This window comes from Oncorhynchus kisutch, linkage group LG12, assembly GCF_002021735.2.
Source record: "Oncorhynchus kisutch isolate 150728-3 linkage group LG12, Okis_V2, whole genome shotgun sequence".
Taxonomy (NCBI): Eukaryota; Metazoa; Chordata; class Actinopteri; order Salmoniformes; family Salmonidae; genus Oncorhynchus; species Oncorhynchus kisutch.
The window spans coordinates 14,712,171-14,732,554 of NC_034185.2; the positions used below are offsets into that span (position 1 = coordinate 14,712,171).

General features: G+C 43.4%; 2 protein-coding genes and 1 pseudogene across 3 annotated transcripts in view; 2 read left to right on the top strand and 1 right to left on the bottom strand.

Annotated features, from left to right (window-relative positions):
- Window positions 1-607: 607 nt before the first annotated feature.
- On the bottom strand, window positions 608-7,394 carry LOC109900571 (integrator complex subunit 7-like; annotated as a pseudogene).
- An 892-nt stretch (window positions 7,395-8,286) lies between these two features.
- On the top strand, window positions 8,287-17,522 carry dtl (denticleless E3 ubiquitin protein ligase homolog (Drosophila)). Of its 2 annotated transcripts, XM_020496244.2 has the most exons (15): window positions 8,287-9,116; window positions 9,532-9,636; window positions 9,754-9,846; window positions 10,115-10,176; window positions 10,286-10,406; window positions 10,777-10,842; window positions 11,255-11,370; window positions 11,474-11,547; window positions 11,787-11,890; window positions 12,128-12,232; window positions 14,021-14,133; window positions 14,275-14,364; window positions 14,715-14,853; window positions 15,118-15,827; window positions 15,997-17,522. In XM_020496244.2, the coding sequence occupies exons 1-14, from the start codon at window positions 9,065-9,067 to the stop codon at window positions 15,804-15,806; spliced, it is 1,929 nt and encodes a 642-aa protein (XP_020351833.1). In that variant the 5' UTR covers window positions 8,287-9,064; the 3' UTR covers window positions 15,807-15,827; window positions 15,997-17,522. The 2 variants fall into 2 exon arrangements, with proteins under 2 accessions (XP_020351833.1, XP_031692816.1); XM_031836956.1 differs by having other exon boundaries at window positions 15,118-17,522.
- The window catches only part of ppp2r5a (protein phosphatase 2, regulatory subunit B', alpha isoform), a 75,332-nt gene continuing 72,327 nt past the window's right edge, over window positions 17,380-20,384 (top strand). Inside the window, exon 1 of the mRNA XM_031836957.1 lies at window positions 17,380-18,581. Within this exon, the coding sequence (XP_031692817.1) occupies window positions 18,437-18,581 (145 nt within the window). The 5' untranslated portion in view covers window positions 17,380-18,436. The remainder of the gene's footprint in view (window positions 18,582-20,384) is intronic.

Consider the following 20,384-nt stretch of genomic DNA (forward strand, 5'->3'; position numbering starts at 1 on the left):
TGTACTGGAGTGTGAGGCCATTCACGGCCTATATACATTTATTTGTGTTAATAAGGTACAATACAATTTGAGAAAGGGAAAAATTCCATTGGCAACTATTAGCCCTTTAAAATTAAACAATATTTATATAACAAAGAAACACCCCATTCCACAATTTATCTCCTCTAATCCTTCTCCAGACCTAAGGTCTGGGAGGACAGAACACTACCAATCAACACCCTCTGCAACTGTACTGCAGTAAAACCTCGCAATCCCAAGTATTTGTCGCTGCCACCATGACCTCTATTTTCTGTGACTTTCGATCCATTTCTGCCGTGCAATTGACAACCATAGCTATGAATGCCAAGAAACCTACCTTACTGAAGCACATATTCTTCCCATCACTCTCTGCCTACTCACAGGAATCATCTCAGGATCCCTCACCATGTAACCATCTACCTCCCTCTTCATTGCTTCAGCATACAACACTTTCTGTTACTCTGACAACAACCTCAACCTGCCTTTCTCTCACAGGACACCTCTGACCTCCAGCCCCATGGGCACTCCCACAACTTTCTCCACCGAAACTTCTTATTCCTTCGTCTCATGCCCTCCTGCATACTTCTCATATCTAGGACTCTCCCTCCTACATACTGCTGCGAGAATCTGTGTTATGGGATTATCTCCCTGCCCTCTGACTTTCTCCTCCAATGGGTTTTGAGAAGGAGACGAGGGGAGAGAGGACGTGAGGAGTATGCAACTGAGATCTTCCCTATGGCGACGACGCTGACCAAAAACTTGGATTTGAGCAAGTGCCGACTGTCCCCACCGACCACCAAATGATTTTGAGCCAGAGATGATGAACAGTATTTTTTTTAACAAATAAATAGCATCAGTGCCTACATCAGTCCATCACTGAAGCTATTGTGGAATAAAATGAACTGTACCTAACTGAAAAAAACATACATTTCTGAAGGACATGTAACAATAACAGAAGGGGCTGCATACAAGTCAAATTGATCAAGAGACTGTCGTCCATCCATACTTGTTCCAAATATCATTATTAACGTTCAATGATTTTGTTTTGTCACCATCGAACATTATTCTACAATAGTCACTGACCGCCCCCTGCTGGTCTTGTGAAGAACAGCGCCGAGTAAAGGGATGGAAGGTGGAAATGGTTTAGAATACTTTCACTGGCAGTCAAGGGCACCTTATGCTGAGGCGGCCCTGCCCATGGAGAATTTAATTTAATTTAATGACTAAATACTGCATTCTCTTCACTGAACTACAGATGGAGTAAGTAGCTTTGCTGAACATTTATATTTCCACTTTAGAAGTCCTTTATTGAAAGCTAATAAAGGCACAAAGATATATTAAGTGATGTAGAATATTAATATTGTGATCTTGCAGACATTGATTTAGCTTCGATCTAACTTCATTAAATAAGCACCATTCACCACAAATACGCCTGATTAGCCTGTTCTCTGGGCAGCCGAACGAGCAGAGCAGAGACTGTGCGTTATGTAGAGAATCCCGCACATGCGCAGAAGCTTTGGCTCTAGCTGTTGGGAAAAGGGTTCCAGACAACTCGGATCCACAGCCAATCCGTATAATATAATGGGCATTTGTCCTACTTCCCCCACGTGACAACAATTAAACTACACTCGCACAAAGACTCACATTGCGGAGCTTCAGTAAAATGTGGTCTTTAACAATTGGAAAATGTATAGAATATTAGTAAACAGTCACCTGAAATTCTGCCAGACAAGCAACCTCCTGGGGGGGCTGAACTATAACGTTCCATAGCTTTGTCTCCCTTCCTCCATTCTGTGACCACTAACCTAAAATAAATGGATAAGTGAAAGCAACCATGAGTAGGTGAATGTTCACCAAACCGTTGCCTCTATTTCTTCAGTCCAGTCATTTCAGAGAAGGAAAGGGAAGGAAACAAACCAAGACCTTCGGGACAAGGCAATGGGTTAGAGGGGTTTTATGAGGGTATCACTGGAAGGGGGCATGTACACTACTCCTCTGGGGGGGCCGGCTTGGGCCTAGCCTGCTGTGCCTGCTGCTGTTGGTGGTGGTGGCAGAGCTGCTGGGAGTAAAGGTCCTCCAGGGACTTGACCGACACAGTGATTTTGGGCCGTCTTCCACTCCATGCAGATCTCGTCCACCACGTTGACCGTGTGGCTGCCCAGGATGGACAAGATGAGCAGGAACTGGGTGCTGAAGTAGTCGTTGTGGTGCTCCACCCACTGCTCAATTTCATTGGTCTTGCTGACCAGTGGAATCTAACAGGAAATTAAATATGCTGGTGGTTACATACGTTGGCATTGTTGTATTAATGAAGCTGAACCATTGGGAGTTGTACTATTTTTTCTTTAAATTAAGATAAAAGTTCTAAAACCATAGCAGCTAGAGACATTGTAACAGTATAGGAGTACAGCTTCAACAACTTATAACATCAGCCCATTACGGTATACTGTATATAACCATTGCAATAATCATTACTAGGGCAGGGGGTGGGATAGCTGCAGAGTCACCTAGTATTCCAGCCCACCAGTCTTGGTCTGGAGAGCGGAGCTGACGTTGAGGCAGACAGACTGAATCTTGCCGAACAATCCGGGGGTAGAGCCATGCTGCACCACGCCCTCCACCTTCAGAGGCAGCTGTTGGTTGTTCTGCACCGGGATTGGCTCGCTTGGGTTCCGAGGAGATGGGGAGAGAGCAAGCTGGAAAAGCAAAAAATTGTCAGGATCAATTTCAATAAATAATTTAGATGCAAAATACCACTTCTAAAAGGTAATTCCATATATGATATACATTTTACAGTGTACCAAATACCAATGCATCAAACGGCCCCTAAAGCAAGAACTGAGCTACAGTAGTGTATACCCAAAAGTATTTCCATTGCTTTAGTTAGTTCCCTTAAAATACTGGTTGACTGGAGGTTCTGGAAGAAGTACCTCTGGAAGGACAGTGCAACATTAAGCAGAGATATGACCGCGTCACATAAAATGACTGCACACTGACTATAAGCAGGTGGCCAGTCACTGACCGTCAGGGAGGTGATGCCCTTCTGGTAAGAGCGCAGGGCCTCGGCGATGGCCGCCATAGCTACACTGGAGTCTCCCAGCACGGCCTGGGAGAACTCCTTTAGACCGTTGAGCCAGAAGTAGAAATGCTCGGAGGACACATGCGTCTGCAGGCTCTGGTACAGCTTGCTGGAGAACTCATGGCAACCCTACAGAGAACAGAGAGGGCCAGACAGGTCAGAACAGACACATCAGGACAGTAGGGTGGAAATACTGCTACACTGATATCTAAGGCATCAGCATCAGTGACTAATGACTAAGGCTTGAATACTAACTTGAGATCTGCGCATTGTAACTTGAGTTTTCACGGAAGTCTGCCAATGACATCAATGCATAATTTATGCAAGTGTCAAGTTAAGCATGCACATTTAGGATTCCACCCTAAATGAGGGCAACAAAGATCTTATCTATAAATACAGTATAGGTCTAGTCTTTCCTCTTTACTTTACTTACTTCACCGAGAGAGGACTACAAGAGCCTCCTTAACATCACTATATTAGGTTAATTCGACAGGGACAATAATTAACATTCCTGTAAATGTCCAGATTTAATGAGTCTTGACTTCCCACAGACTAGAAACTCACCATGCGCGAGGTCTGCCAACCGATGGCCATGTTCTCCAGCTGCTGCTTGATCACGGTCTTCACCTCCGCCGACAGGGACGACTGGCTAGCCACAAACACCACAGTCGCCAGGGAAAGGTGACACATGCCAGATGTCAGTATCTAGTAGGTGATGATTGGAGAACAGCTTTGGAAACAACTTGAATAGACTTCACACACAGAATTTATCAGAGACCATTATGACATATGAGAACAAATCAGTGCTCACTCCTTAGCTTCCTATTAACCCTTTACACTCGTGGGAATTTGCCTAAAATTAAATGTTTCAATTTCAATACACTTTTATGACTCAAAGAATTGTCTTCAACTATAAGGTGCTTTTTTGAGCTCTCCTAGCTGTGTCGTTGAGGAAAGAGAGCAAGCGCACTTGTAGTTGTTTTGAACACAACCCTGCATCCCTGCCATCACACAATTACTGTTGTTGTTTACGAATCCAAAAACGGTCCATTATAAAATCGCAATCTAGGTCAGGTAGGCATTATTTGAAAGCTTTTTATATTGCCAACATAACTAGCTAAGTTCTAAAATACAATTTACAGAGTTAGGCTTTAAAAATGCAATTCAGGGAAACAGACCGGAATTTCGGTGCGCATAGAAAGGAGTCATAAGTACGTTCATGTGTGTGTGCCGCCACTAATTTTCTTCACAGTAGACACACATAGGCTCATTCTATTGAGAACAACCCAGGGTATGACAGTATGTCATCTTGTAACTGTACATCAAATATAGGCTCATTCTATTGAAAACAACCCAGGGTATGACAGTATGTCATCTTGTAACTGTACATCAAATATAGGCTCATTCTATTGAAAACAACCCAGGGTATGACAGTATGTCATCTTGTAACCCCCCATCATCTTGTAACTGTACATCAAATATAGGCTCATTCTATTGAAAACAACCCAGGGTATGACAGTATGTCATCTTGTAACTGTACATCAAATATAGGCTCATTCTATTGAAAACAACCCAGGGTATGACAGTATGTCATCTTGTAACCCCCCATCAACATAGTGATCATAAACATTGACACTGTATATTACATTAGTTTTATAATATGGAAATGTGAAGTGCATATTTGGACTTGTTTGGCTTGCTTGTATGACATCAAAGCAGTATTTATTATAATCCTCAATATCTCATCTATTAAAATATATCAAGTCGTCTTAATTAAAAAACAACAATTAAAACAACATTTCCCTCACTCAGACAACAAAACCTGCAGAAGTTGCCCAATTAGCATTTTTTTCTAATTCAATTTCAATACTACACTTTTACTTGTCCCCTTAGGGCAATAACAGTTAGTATTAGTGCTTTGTGTATCTCTCAGCAGGAGCACCTGCAGCTTGTCGGTGAACGAGTGAATGGCCACCCGGTAGAAGTCCACCAGATCCCCCAGCATGCCCTATCCCAGCACGGGCAGCTGGGTGGCGATGGCCGCCCGGGCGTGGCATATCAGCACGTTTGAGTCCGAGTGCAGCTGGCACAGCAGGAACGCCACAGTCGATTGGCTGAGGTGGGGGCGACTCTTCAGCAGCTGGACCAATGAGGTGAGAGCCATCTGGGGAGTGAGAGAGGGAGAGAGTAAAAAGTACACAATTACAACAAATGTTTTATAACTGTTTATTATAGATTTTATTGTAAACTATTGATAAACTAATAGCTAATCAACTACAGTTTACATGGCACTTTACACGACTACCAAGGAGGCCAAGCATCTTTTCCCCTCACTGTACAAGTACTGTATAGACACTTGGACCAGGGTGCAATCCACCTTGAGTGTGGCCTGAGTTCTGGGGCGGTCGCCCTGACTGCAGAGCACCAGCAGAGACTCCACCCCCATCACGGTGTCCTGCTCCAGATGCATCATGTCTGGGGAGGGAAATCAGGACAATACCATTAATATAGATACCACTTTCATCCCTAAATAACACAGGCCAGGCAGCAACAACCATTACAAAAAAAACGTTTTCTTGGCAAAGAACAAAACACTGCAGTTAATTAAATGGATGACTGTTCATTTATTACGGACAAGCCCTAATACTGTACTGGTATCTGTGAAGGTCTGTGAAGACCTTGGAGTGCACCAAACCCATTTTAACATGAATTAGTCCACTACTGGATGTTTTTCTTATGCAGAACCTATTTTGGATGGCTGTGAAGTGTGAAGACCTGTGATGGTCCGGTAGCTAATTAAAGATGAGTGAGAGGACATCTCCTCCTACTACCCTATACACACACCTTTCTCTGGATAGGAAATGGCGATGTTGGCGGGCACAGTGACTCCATGGGCAGAGAAGGCCAGGTTGCTGTGGTAACAGCATTCCTGCGCTAGCTTAACAAGGTCAATGAGCCGAGGAGGGGTGAAAGCATCACCTGAGGAACAGAAAGAAGGAATGTTTTGGAAAGTTTTGAACCCAACTTAAGTAATTGACTGAATGTCACAAAGCCCCAAAACAGCAGGGCCGGTAATCACAAAGAGTCTTCGAGTAGGTGTGCTGGTAAAGGATCAGTTTTGTTAGGTAATAACTCCTACTCTGTGAAGCTTTTTGAATACGTTGTTGAATATGTAGTAAATAAAAATGTTTTAATGATTTACATGAAAGTCAGTTTCAGAATAGCTACCGTATGTAAGCAAGGTAATGCATTTCAAGGAAAATAAATTAACACAGTATTATGAAAACATGGATTATCCTCATAATAACCAATGAAAGATAATTCACCACTCGCTGTTGGATTATGGAGTAGGGAATTTGCAGGTATGTGTGGGACACAAGACCCCACCTGAGTGTTTTCTCTGTTCCAGAGATAGGTGGCCTTTTTAGCTAGGAGCTTCAAGTCCTGGATGGCCAGTCTCTTGACTGCATTCCTAGGGTCCTCCTTCATGTACTGGAGAAACAGCTGCAACTTCAGATAGACAGAGAGAACAGACTATACATTAAACATTATTCAAAGCCTCCTACTGATCTCACAGAAACTTAATCTAAGGAAAGGAGTTTAGATTTGCTAGCCTGGGTGGGTGACACAGCATGTTCTCCACTTTTGCTAAGCTATGCTGTCTTGGGACTTCAAGTGCATATAATAAACAGGTCAGTTGTCACTCAAATTCTGTACTTGGACATCTGTTTGTCTGTTTCTAATTAGATGTACTCTGTCTGCTGCGGTGATAGGTGTCATGCCAAATAGCATCCAGCTGCCAAAAACTGTCTGTGTTGCGTACCAATGAGTTTCTAATATCCATTATTGTCCAGGGGAGAGACTATGAGGACTTTTCTTACCAGTATCTCATTGACAGGCCGACTAGCCAAAATCTGAAACGGAGCCTGACCTCAACGCTAATCTTCACCAAACCCTAAACCTAATTTTAACCAATTTGAAAATGTTATATCTGTTTACACGTCAGCCACGCCCCTTAGTTTCCCTCCGTTGCTACAGCTACCCATTTGGGGATGTCGATGAGCGAGGAGGCGGCCAGCTGGGTGAAGGTGTGCAGGGTGACAATGACCATGGGTGTGTAGGGGTAGGAAGTGACCAGCTGCTGAAGCAGCTCCCGGCTGCTGGAGGCCAGGCTGCTGGAGGCCAGGCTGCTAGAGGCCAGGCTGGCAATGTGGTGCATGTGCTGCAGAATAGGGTTTAGCATCAGTTTCAGGTCCACCAGGGACCTGAAACCAGAGCTGTGGAGGAACAAGAGCATAGTGAAACATAGCAATGGCCAACGGGAGATCACAAGGGGTCATGTTCAGTTGGCATGAAATGGAAGAAAACGCTCAGAAACCAGGAGGTACTATCTGAACTTGTCCAATGGAACGTTACAACAGGGCTGTTTCAAAAACTTTGTAAATAACAAGGTTGCCAACAAACAACGCATACAAAGTTGTATAGCGGCAGAAGAATATATCGGGTAGGGAGTAGGCTATTTAATTAAGTTTTTTACTGACCACGTTTATTCTAAAAATGTCTGTCCTCACTCTGGTAGCCTATGGACAAACATTACAAATTAGCTACGTGGTGAGTTGATGCCTATTCGGCAGCTATTGAATTGATCATGCTACTTTGTATGCATTGTTTGTTGGCAACCTTGTTATTTACGACGTTTTTGGAACAGATTTCTGTTGGAACATTCCACAAATTATACCCACCCAGTCAAGAGGTCTGAATACTTTCCGAAGGCACTGAATGCAATATTTCAGAATCAATTGTCTGAATTGTGAGACTAATGATGACCATCTTGCAAATCTGAAACACAGCTACTGTGTGGAATGTGGACTAAACCACCATCATAATAATCAAGCTCTAATGGAAAGACAAAGAGAGCAGCATGCCATGATACCTGAGCATGATTGCTCTGGTCACAGGGTCGTTGCTGTGGACCGAGGTAAAGTCAAATTCAGGTTGGATAGTCAACGGATATTTGTCTCTAATTTTCCATACGTCCACCAACAGCAGTTACGGACCGTCAACATAGTGACAAATGTAATTTTTCAAATTTCAATAGCTCTTTAAGCATTACTCCTAAAACGTTGAAAACTGGTTGTAGCTAACCCGATGGCATAGACACACACATTGCACACACTTATTTTGTCGGTTTACTCCAGGCAGTCCCCATTGACCTGGTGACCTCTGACTCCAGGCCTCTACTTCCAGACCGACTGCTCTATCCCTGGGCCTGAGAGCGTATACTCCCTGGAACTCCAGACCTACTCTCCCTACCCGGTCAACACCCCTCTTACTGGGCATCACCCATCACCAAGTCTCAGCCATCTCTATAACCTTGCCCACCAGCGGAACCGGGGCATCCACACTTAAGCACCCCTCCCTGGACTGGGAGTGTCTGAATGTAGCTAGCTAGTTTTAGTTTGTTTATCACTGTGACGAATAGCAAACAAGCTAGCTTGTCATTTTAATTGTAGTAGCTAGCTTAGTAAGCTAGTTGCTTGATGACTGGTTAACTGTACACACCTTTGTCCAACTCCATGAAAGCTGAATTTGTATCAAATTATTGTTCCCCATAACCAGCCTCTGACAAGAATGGACGTGCAGTTAAAAGCGACATTGCTTATATTTTAGATTTCACGTGAAATAACTTTATATTCTCTTCAACGGTATCAATTTAGCATGTTTCATTCCGCACGAAGGTAGAAAGTGACGTAGTACAGGAAGTGTCAGCTTTCCAACCAATCAGCGAGTGTGATGTCGTTTTCGCGGGTGATTCGTGTTATATTTATGTTACTTAACAACAACAAAAAATATATATATGTGTATGTTACTTCAGTTCGCGCGAATGGGGACCCACGAACTGATGACCACCGCACAGAAATCAATCTAAAAAAATCGAAATATTAGAAAAATCGTCTAGCTTCAGAAATGCTTTTTCGCTCCATTGTCGACAGAGGAGTCCGTAGACGGAGGTGCAATGGTAACAATGTCAACAGTATTCCGTCTGGTTTGACTCTTATTAACGTTAACTAGCTATAACTTTAGTTAGCCTAAGTAAGCTAGCCGTCCACTTCAGCGTTGTTGGCTACTAGGCTGGCCATTGTGTGTCGACTATAGCTAGATCAATCTACTCAGTCGATTGTTGACTTGTTCATTTAAAAAAAACAATAATATCCTGATCATGTTACTATCTTATTTATACTCGATGGCATATTTTCATTTAATAGATGTGTCTTGTTAATTGTTGTTGTGGGAAGTATTGGTAGCTAGCTCTATAACTAATGACTAACGTGCATAAGCCAAGGACCTACTCAGGCCGGACGGGGTTTAGGGTGGCTCTCCATACAGTATTACACTGCATGTTCCTGAGTGGCTATTTGTTTATTTCTCAACAGACCTCAACCCAAAATACAATTTGTCCTCTCTGCTGGACTGCTACCAGTGTACCCGTCATGATGAACACATCACATACGGGAATCCGGGGGTCGCCTTCGCTACAGGTAATACAATAAATATTGTACTCAGTCTTTGAGGGGCGACAACCATTAATCACTGTCCTGATTTCGTTATTTATTTTATTTATTTATGTTTACTGCTTATTTTCCTGTCGATTTCAGCCCCCGGGCTGCAGGGCGTCCTTGCAGTGGCCAGTGAGGAGGGAGTCCTGAGGCTGTACAACACAGAGAACCGACAGAGTCCACTGCTGAAAGGTATGTTATGTCTGAGTGACAGAATCACACCACCAACAGAGTAACTGTAGTACCTTGTTTATTCGGCTCAGACAACGGATTGTATGATCATGATGCTCCCTTATGATGCAGACCTCCTAGGAAGGTTGTGAGGCACACCACTAGTTGTGTGACTAGCCAATAGTTGTCGCAGCTGTCTGAATCACCAGTCTAGCTTGATTTGTTGTTGGACCATGAAATATCATCAGAGGCCAATTGAGGTACAAACTTAATGTATTCTATTCCACAGAATGGTTGGCACATGATAATGCTATCTGTGACCTTGCTTGGGTGCCAGGGGAGGCTAGCTTGGTGAGTAGAAGTTTTTCCTGGTTGTTTCACACAGTGATCAGACTAGTATTTTTTTTATAGACATTTTGTAGGACACATGATAAAATAATGTTTGTATTTTCACCATCAGGTGACCGCGTCAGGTGATCAGATGGCCAAGCTGTGGGATGTGACATCTGGGGAGCTCCTTGGTAGCTTCAAGGGGCACCAGTGCAGCCTCAAGTCTGTTGCATTCACACAGCAGGAGAAAGGTACATTTCTAATCAATTCAGTATAACTTTATTGCCCCAGAGTGGCAGCGCATGATACATTGTAGACATTCTTCCTGAATGCAGAGACACTGCTTGCTCCATCGAGTGTATGGTCTTTCAGACTGTACATGTGTACATCCATGCCACAAATATTTGTTATTTGATTAGTCGTAGGCATCATCACTGACCAGCTTCACAGCTCAGCTACTGAAAACAAAGCTCTTCTTAAACGACTGCTGCAGAGTTTCTGTTTTACCCCAGGAGACCCCATGCATTTTAGGCCAAATACACACTTAGTTTTTTGTGTCCGGACACTTCTTCATGAGTAACCATGGTAACCGTCCACTCTGGCGTCTCTCTTCTCCCACAGCTGTGTTCTGTACTGGGGGCCGAGATGGGAATATTATGGTCTGGGACACAAGGTGCAGCAAAAAAGGTAAGGCCAGATATAAAAGTGATTCCGATATTCTTTAGTGTAAACAATGTTTGAGTTTTTCAGTGAGTAATCTTGAAACCCGGAACTAAAATCTTGGGTTATTGCATCAGATGCTTGATTAAGTTCCGCTGGGACACGCGTTAGAAAATATACTATAACGTGGAGCGATAGCAGGCCGGTAGCTCCACTCCCCTCTCTCTGGAAGTTGGCCAAATGTCCCCTTTCCGAAATTCGAAAAAGAGGCGTACACCTGTCCAAATGATCAGTTACAAAAAAAATTATCAAAAAATCAAAGTACCTTGTTAGTCATCGCTTCCTACAGTTTGTTGGCAGACGCTACTATACCAGTTATGTTATGTAGTCTGTCCAAAAGAGATTATTCGGTGAGTAATGGAGTTTGTTTTTCCCTCAGATGGCTTCTACAGGCAGGTAAAGCAGATCAGTGGAGCTCACAATAAGATGGACAGAAACACACCCTCTAAAACAAAGAAGAAACACCCCGGCACACGCGGCATGGACCCCTCTGTGGTGAGTGGTAATACCCTAATACCCTTAACTGACTCGGTGTCAGCTTTGTTTTTAATGTTGAATAGGGGACTGGGATAACTGATTGTCTCCATCTCTCTTGTAGGACTCCCAGCAGAGTGTCACGGTGGTTCTGTTCCAGGATGAACACACACTCATCTCCTCAGGTGCTGTTGATGGGTAAAAATAATCTAATAACACAGGACCATATTCATTGAGACAAACCGTAACATAATGTTTTACAACGGGAAACTAAAGCAATCATTTCGTATTAGACTAATTCAGATGGTACCAACCTGTTTCCTTGCTTTTTTTGCAAACTGAACATGACCAGATGACTGTCGTAAGGATGTATGTGACGCCTGCATCACGCAGAATGATTCTGACATGAATTGTGACGTATTTATCCTCCTAAACAGGATAATCAAGATGTGGGACCTCCGGAAAAACTACACAGCGTACCACCATGACCCCATCCCACTCCAGGCGTACCCGTACCCAGGGACTAGCACACGGAAGCTAGGTGGGTTTTCTCAAACATGGCTATGTTGAATTAGGCTAATAATTTGTCAGATCTCACTGGATTGGTAAAAGCTCTTTGGTGTCTGGAACTCCTACTTTCACCTAGCCAACAGTATCAGATCAGTGATTACTTCAAGGAATGAAGGAACATTTTTACAAGTATTCAAATAGGGCCTAGGTTGAGACAATTTTTGGGGTTTCCCAGTGTAGAACCTAGCCTATGTTGTTTGTGTGACAGGTTACTCAGGGCTGGTGTTGGACTCCACTGGCTCCAACCTGTTCTCCAACTGCACTGACAACAACATCTACATGTTCAATGTCAGCGGGCTGAAAACCACTCCAGGTAAATAGAATGAGCTTTTTATGGAGCATTTATGTCATTCTGTTTCTATGGCTACATCCATCAGAAGCATGTCTGCATTCAGCCCATGACTTTGTTTTATAGCAAGTTAGTTACCACCCATTCACATTCAGCTCCAGCACGCCATTGTTTCAATCTGCCAGTACCACTTTTTACCACCAGATGGGGCTGCACACTACTTCTGTTCAGTTGAGGCTATTTGATGTATGGGAAGCTGTCTGTCAGTTTGGCAAAAAGGCCATACTTTGGGAAAATACATTTTCTTAAATAGCTAGTTGTACAGCATGGGGTGCCAACCTTTTCAAAATGTTGTGTGTAATTCCCCTTTTATTCCGGATGTGGCTGTTTTAATTGCACATTTAGCAAGTGAGGAATGTGCTGTCTAATGTGCTGGTCTAGCGATGGTTCTGTACTGCTCATTTCATGGCAAAGTTAGAAAAGAATAGATAATGATATACCTCTGCCAGGTAAGCCTACTTTTCAGTTAACATTTTAATTGAGAAGATTTTGGGGATAGTATTTCTGTCAACCCACAAGATGGTTGTCACATCCACTGGCTGGCTACGCATGGAGTGCAAGACAAACGAGCGCACCACATAGATAGACCGGGACAATACTACTGGAAATTAATTATTGTGTTTGGCTTTTTAAACCAATATTGACAAAGTAAGTGTGGGATAATGTCAATGTTGCGTTGATTAGATATTAGCTGGGAGCTAATGGTGTCTGATATTTGTGAGATTTATTTATGACAGTTTGTGATGGAACACCTGAACATTGCATGTACTTTCAGAATTGTTTGCTGACCATCGACCTGTTGGAGACCCCTGTTGTACAGCATGACCACTGTTGTACAGCATGACCCCTGTTGTATAGCATGACCCCTGTTGTACAGCATGACCCCTGTTGTACAGCATGACCCCTGTTGTACAGCATGACCCCTGTTGTACAGCATGACCCCTGTTGTACAGCATGACCCCTGTTGTACAGCATGACCCCTGTTGTACAGCATGACCCCTGTTGTACAGCATGACCACTGTTGTACAGCATGACCACTGTTGTACAACCACATAATGAATTTGGCTACTGTCATTCATGTGCCTGACACGTATCATAATAAATCGTCTTTACAATAGCCCAGCGGTTGTTGAATGGCTGAGTGGGTACCTCCGTGTACAAGAGACTGTCTGACTGAAAGATGAGAAATAACTCTGTGTTGTTAATGAGTCATCAAAGTCTGGGTTGTGTTCATTGGGACATGCAACAGAAAACAATTCAGGTTGCAATGGAAAGAGAAAATTAGCTGTTCTTATTGGACAAGTCCAGGTAGTCCCTCCCTGTTTTACTCAATTCCCCTTTGGTGCTTAATGAACTGATCGTTTGTGTGTATGTATTGATATTTAGTTCTGTCCTTGATGTTCTTGTCTATTAATGTTCTGTATTATTTCATGTTTTGTGCGGACCCCAGCTGCTGCTTTTGCAACAGCTAATAAGGAATCCTAATAAATACCAAATACGGCCCTGGTATTGCTTGCAACCACTATTCCTTAGGAATTAGCCAAGAATGTGGCCCAGGGGGCTTTGACCTACCATGTGACCAGTCTCTTGACCAATCAAGAAGTAATATATGGAGAGCCTCTTCAGGATCCTATTTGTTGACCACTTTGTGTATTCGCACTGTGTACTCTGAACAACTGAAATGTTGTTCTGGTGGTTTCAATGTCTAGTTCTGTGCAGGTTATTCCTGATGTTCATGTCTTTCTATTGCAGTGGCAGTCTTCGGTGGTCACCTCAACTCCTCGTTTTACGTGAAGTCCACTGTTAGCCCCGACAACCAGTTCCTGGCTAGTGGCTCAAGTGACCATCATGCGTACATCTGGAAGGTGAGCTGCCATTTTGATTTGACCAATCCAGTGAAAACCTTTGAAAGGCAGACTGATAGACGATGGCTGACAAATCAACATGCTTTGACTATTCTATCCATGCATTTATTAGTGTCTTACCAACTTATATTCCTATTTCAGATCTCCGACACAAAACACCCTCCCATGATGCTTCAGGGCCACAGCCAGCAAGTGACCTCCATAGCATGGTGCCCCACAGATTTCACAAAGGTGAGATCTACGATTTTGTCAATGTTTCAGATTAGTTTGAGAACACTCATCCTACAGCAGCCAGGAAAGATACCCTTTAAGCTGCCTTTATATCCGTTCTGTGTCCCTGGAGAAAATGTTTTGTTTGATCTGCTCATTCTAAATATTATTATTTTGCCATAAAACAGAATTGTGGTAGTTGAAGTGGTGTGGAGGTGCAGGTGCAGGTGCAGGTTGGTAACCTGGGTAGACCAGACTAAAAGCTGTGTTCACCATTGAAACAATGATGAGTGCAGCATTCAGTCTGGTTTAACCAGGCTAGGAGAAGTGCAGGTTGGGGCCCTGTGTAATCTCATGTTCTGTCTTGGCAGATTGCTTCCTGCTCTGATGACAACACCATACGGATCTGGCGTCTGGACCGAGGTACAGATGGAGCAAAGTCTTCTGTCGGAGAGGCCAATCTGGTGGGCTGGGCATGTCCTAAACCTGCCACCACCATGCCCAGTCCAAGTGAGTACCACTACTGCTGCTATCTATCAGTAGAGAGGGGGTCCATTAAATGTTTTACATTCCAGTCAATTAAAGAATTGGATAGTACATGGTTCATCATTACTAAAATGGCAGTATCTAAAATTCCATATCCATTGCGGTGGTTACATCCTCAAATGCTTTTACTGGCCTGTATATTTCCAAGCATAACAAATATGACTATCTCCAATGATTCTTGAACAAGCTGAACTCTTGATTGAAACTAAAACTCTGTTTCTCTCTCAGTGCCTTTGAACCAGGCGGAGTGCACCCCAGCCAAGAGTCCCTGGCCAAGGCATCTGGGGGCCCTGGCCTCCCCCCAGCCTGCTGCCTGTGCCCCCAGAGGAGCAGACCTGCCTCTCGCCTCAAGCACCACCGCCGCCTCCCCCCTTCAGGCCCAGGGCTCCAGGGCCACCCTCATACGTCAGAAAACGCCCTTCATCAGCAACTGGTTTGCCCGGACTCCCGGGGAACAGATCACCCCTCCTCTCCGCAAGGTGCTTAGCCCCTGTCCCATCCCTACCCTTTCCTCGGAGAGGACGGCCAAGCGCCGGCTGGAGAATGGTGACAGTGGGGCGGCAGGGGGCTGTGAAGGTTCAGGGGAGTGTGACGGCATCACAGGGCTCTACCCCGCAGCCAAGAGGAACCGGGGACTAGCAGGAGTGTGCTGCCCTAGCCAGGAGCCACCTCATGCGGCCACAGAGAGGAGCGAGGCCTGGGGAAAAGCAGACCTCCAGGTGGAAGACCAGAGGCCTGTCCCAGCCACACAGGCTGACAAGGAGAAGAGCTCTCCAAAAGGGGCAGACTGGTTGTCAGCAATGAGCCAGAAGCTGAGGAAAGGTGTGGGAAAACCCAGCAGCACTCCCAGAAGCACCAGTGCCCCCAAGAGGCAAGATGGCAGGATACCGACCTCACCAGTATACACAAGATCCTAAAATTACAAGTTGACCAGAAATGTATGAAGTCTATTGATGTTCTTAACAGGATTTGCGGCATCTCTTGGACGTGTTTTTCATAATGTGATAACACATGGTGTTCAAAATGTAGAAAAAACATTGATGTCTCTTACTGCATAACCAGGAACCTGTTATCATTTACCTTTCTGCTGTTCCCTCCTTCTCCCAGGCAATGTCCTCTCCCTCCTGGGCAATGCGCTCACTGAAATCCATTAAGAAAATATCTTCCTAGTTCCAGCGAAGGACTTGGGAGTGATCAGCTTGGAATGAAATGGTTTTCTCCGTGATGATTCAGAGACAATATTTATATTTGTAATAAAATATATATTTCCTATATTTGTATTTTAATTTGGATCACTGTTCAACATAGAGAAATCTTTTTAAAGATATGAGGGTTGATTCTTAACCTTAATATACCCAATATTGCACCCATTTGAGAATCCTTACAATGAGTTGTCCACTCAACATAGAAGACAAACTTACAAGAGATTCCTGTTCTCACGTTTTTATTTTGTACATTAACTTTTGTATACAATGATCCGCTTCCCCTCCACCAATCCTAACCTTAACCATTAAATGTGTCTAGGGGCAACTTCACCCTACACCATTCATGTCTGCACAAGTTTGAATTCCAGTCTTGGTTCCCCATTCTGAATAATTAGCTGTGTCACTACCATATCACACTATAAGTCATGAGTATTCACAAAGGCCATGAGGCTAAAATTACCATGAGTAAAGTCTGTCAGATTTCCCTACAAAATATTTAGATGATAATGCAGCAAGCAAGTCCCTAGACATGACAATACTTATAAAAGTACATTAAAACCAAACTTTGGGTGAGTTAGTAGTGTTGTTAGTACTACATTATAACAGTTCACAGCCCATGCAATGCTGTTCAAAGGTTTCTGACACTGGTCTCCAACCAGTTTTTCCAGTATACTTTCCACTTCTGTTGTTGTAACTTGACATGTGTTTGCACTGTGTTAATCCTGTTTTCACCTAGACACATTTTTACTGAAAGGAGACTAATAATGCATGATAGTTTGTAGTCCTGTCAACCTGCAACATTCTTTTGTGTCTGTCTGAAACATGGATGTCTGGTGTCTGAGCTAGTGCCTCCATCATGAGAACATTTTCTTCTCTCTGCATGTGATCACATGTGCAAAGGTTAGCATGCTACTAGTGCTGGGGGCTTACATTCAGAGGATCACATGATTGTGGGGTCAAACAATCTTTTTAACCTCACACCACACTGTTGGATCTTTGCTGCAAATATAGGTGACATTAATTGGATGTTAATGTATCCTCTGATGGATAAATATAGTAAGTGATGTAATTGCCTGGCCTCAAAAGAAGCACTCGCCTGAAATGACAATGTTGACATTTTTTGTTTATATGGACACAGTATCCTGCCTATTTATAAACGTTTCCAGTTGCCAATTTACTATTATTTGTTTTCTGTGCATATTGTCACATGGTTTAGAGCCCGGTCTTCAATTGGTTTAAAAAAAGGCATGAGCATGCCTGTTTCAACATTTTGGTTGGACACTGCAGTTGTCTGTCAAAGACGTAAACTTTTGTCACAAAATGCAACCCGACAACGATGTACTCATAAAGCTGTTAATGGTTGCACGGAGTTTGCAGTGTGGCGGCTTTTTACATGGAATTGTGTAATCTAATAAATCGAAAAAGTTATTATTGACGTCCGAGCACAAGTAAAAAGTGATTATCGGTGTGTTCAGTGCAACTCGATATTTCCGACTAAATGGACACGGGAAAGTACTGAACATGACTCCATTGGCGCCGTGGTTCTTCCGATATACGAACGTTGCTGAGTAGTTCGAGGTTGCCAGACTTCATTCGTCCAGACTGTTTTTCATTTTGACAAAGCCAGTTGCTGCTAGAAGACACGGAATACAATATTTATTTTTCTCGTGGGAAATAGTATGAATTTCATCATGACAGTTCGCTTTAAATTGTAAATGTTCATATTATCTAGGTAACGGTACGTTTTAACGAAGCAGCTAGCTAACGTTAGCCAAGCAGCCAGCTGGCTAGCATTAGCATTTTTTGTCTGTCATTTAAAAAGCTAGCACTGACAGCTAGTCTTATGCTAGTTAGCATAGGTGTTCTCTCTGAAGTAGCTAACGTTAGCCGGTTAGCTATACAAATGACAATTATAGCAACAGGTTGCTATATTGCAGAAATTACCATTTTTAAATATACCCAGCAATTTAGTTAAGCAGTGTTTCTGCTGTCAGTCTATTAGCTAACGTTTACCTAGATACGTTTTCTCAAATCTGTCATGAGTTGGCTGGCTTGTTGAAACGCGTAGCGTTAGCTAACGCTAGCTAGTTTTCTAAACAGCTCGCTGGACTCAACAAGCGGGACGAAAATGCGGGCTTTACATGGAAACTGATTAACTAGCAAGCTTCAGTGGATCAAACAAGCAGAAGGTGTTTTTCAAAGTTTGCTGCCTACGCCATTTCAAGTTGCAGAAGATTTTGATGCTTCTGAACTGGGAGACATAGACCACTTGTGGGAAACCCTAAATCTATCGTTGGTGCACATGTCCAAAAATAATTTTACGATACAGTTGATGCTTCAAAATGTCGGCTATCTCTGCGTCTGAGAAAGTGGACGGGTTCACGCGAAAATCAATGAGGAAGGCCCAGAAACAGAAGAAATCTCAAGGGTCGTCCCAGTTCCGAACTCAAACTTTTACCGAGCTTTCACCCTTGCCGCAGCTCAAAGGTAAGAAAATAAAAAATGCTTCCTGAAATAGTCTCAAGTGAAAGGGTGGCGGTGTTGACACTTCCCGTTTACTCTTGCAAACATGATCAACGTAGTCGGACATTAACTATTTTCTACCAATCTGACAGTCAGACGGTCTGTACAGAGATAAAAATGTGTTGGTCAATGAAACGCGGAAGCTTTGGGTAGCTAATGACAGTTGCATTTTCAGCCTCAGTTCTTTGGCACCCAGCTGTGATGTATGCTCACAGGGAGGACTGAAGTGCAATCCTGGCAAAGTAGGCTACATCGAGAGAATGAGAGATTGATCTAATTGCTGATACTTTTGTGTATATTGTGCACTGCCTACGTTTTAGCTGGGGTGAAATCCCCGTCACTGCCTGTCAATTTCTCCACTCAGAAATAGCACCGTTGTTATTTATGCATGGTAATTGCTCTTTTGACAGCTATATATTTTGTACAGTCCTACTAGTCACTACGCATCTGGATAGTTGTTGGTTATTTTCCTGTACAAGACATATGGGCCAAGGCAAGACACATGCATTAATTTATGTTTTGAATCCATGAAAACTACAGAGTCCTCTAAACATCGGCCTACTACATTAACTTTATATTGTTTGTTTTGGTAAGGAGAAGCCTGCATATGAATGAAATGTTGCTTTCTGAGAATTTCATCCTAGCTGGAGAGTGATATTTTGTACACCTTGGCAGCCAGTAGAACTGTAATGTAGCCTATCTGATCTATACTGAAGAAAAATATAAAAGCAACATGTAAAACCAACGTGTAAAGTGTTGGTCCCATGTTTCATGACCTGAAATAAAAATATCCCAAAAAATATTTCCATATGTACAAAAAGCGTATTTCTCTAAAATGTTGTGCACAAATTTGTTTACATCACTGTTAGTGAGCCTCTCCTTTGCCAAGATGATATATCCACCTGACAGGTGTGGCATCTCAAGAAGATGATTAAACGGCATGATCACCTTGAACTGGGGCCAATAAAAGGCTGCTCTATTGTTGTCACACAACAATGCCATAGATGTCTCAAGTTGAGGGAGTGTGCAATTGGCATGCAGACTGCAGTAATGTCCACCAGAGCTGTTCAATTCTCTACCATAAGCCGGCATCAGTGTTCTCTTAGAGAATTTGGCAGTACATCCAACCAGCCTCACAACCACAAACCAAGTGTAACCAAGCCAGCCCAGGACCTCCACATCCGGCTTCTTCACCTGCGGGATTGTCTGAGACTAGCCACCCGGACAGCTGATGAAACTAGGTTTGCACAACTGTCAGAAACCGTCTCAGGGAAGCTCATCTGCGTGCTTGTCGTCCTCACCAGGGTCTTGACTTGACTGCAGTTCGAATTCGTTACCAACTTCAGTGGGCTCACCTTCGATGGCCACTGGCACACTGTAAAAATGTGCTCTTCACGGATTAATCCCAGTTTCAACTGTACTGGGCCGATAGCAGACAACGTGTATGGCGTCGTGTCGGCGAGTGGTTTGCTCATGTCAACTTTGTGAAGAGAGTGCCCCATGGTGGTGGTGGGGTTTATGGTATGGGCCAGCATAAGCTATGGCATTTTATTGATGGCAATTTTAATGCACAGATTCCGTGACAAGATCCTGAGGCCCATTGTTTGTCATTCATCTGCCACCATCACCTCATGTTTCAGCATGATCATGCATGTCGCAAGGATCTGTACACCACTCCTGGAAGTTGAAAATGTCCCAGTTCTTCCATGGCCTACATACTCACCAGACATGTCACGCATTGAGCATGTTTGGGTTGCTCTGGATCGA

What these genes read in the sequence shown, in the direction of transcription:
- dtl (XM_031836956.1), top strand. Translation starts at nt 9,065, where the DNA reads ATGCTTTTTCGCTCCATTGTCGACAGAGGAGTCCGTAGACGGAGGTGC. An exon ending in GCGGCATGGACCCCTCTGTG is followed by an intron (nt 11,371 to 11,473) that starts GTGAGTGGTAAT and finishes TCTCTCTTGTAG; the next exon opens with GACTCCCAGCAGAGTGTCAC. An exon ending in ATCATGCGTACATCTGGAAG is followed by an intron (nt 14,134 to 14,274) that starts GTGAGCTGCCAT and finishes TTCCTATTTCAG; the next exon opens with ATCTCCGACACAAAACACCC.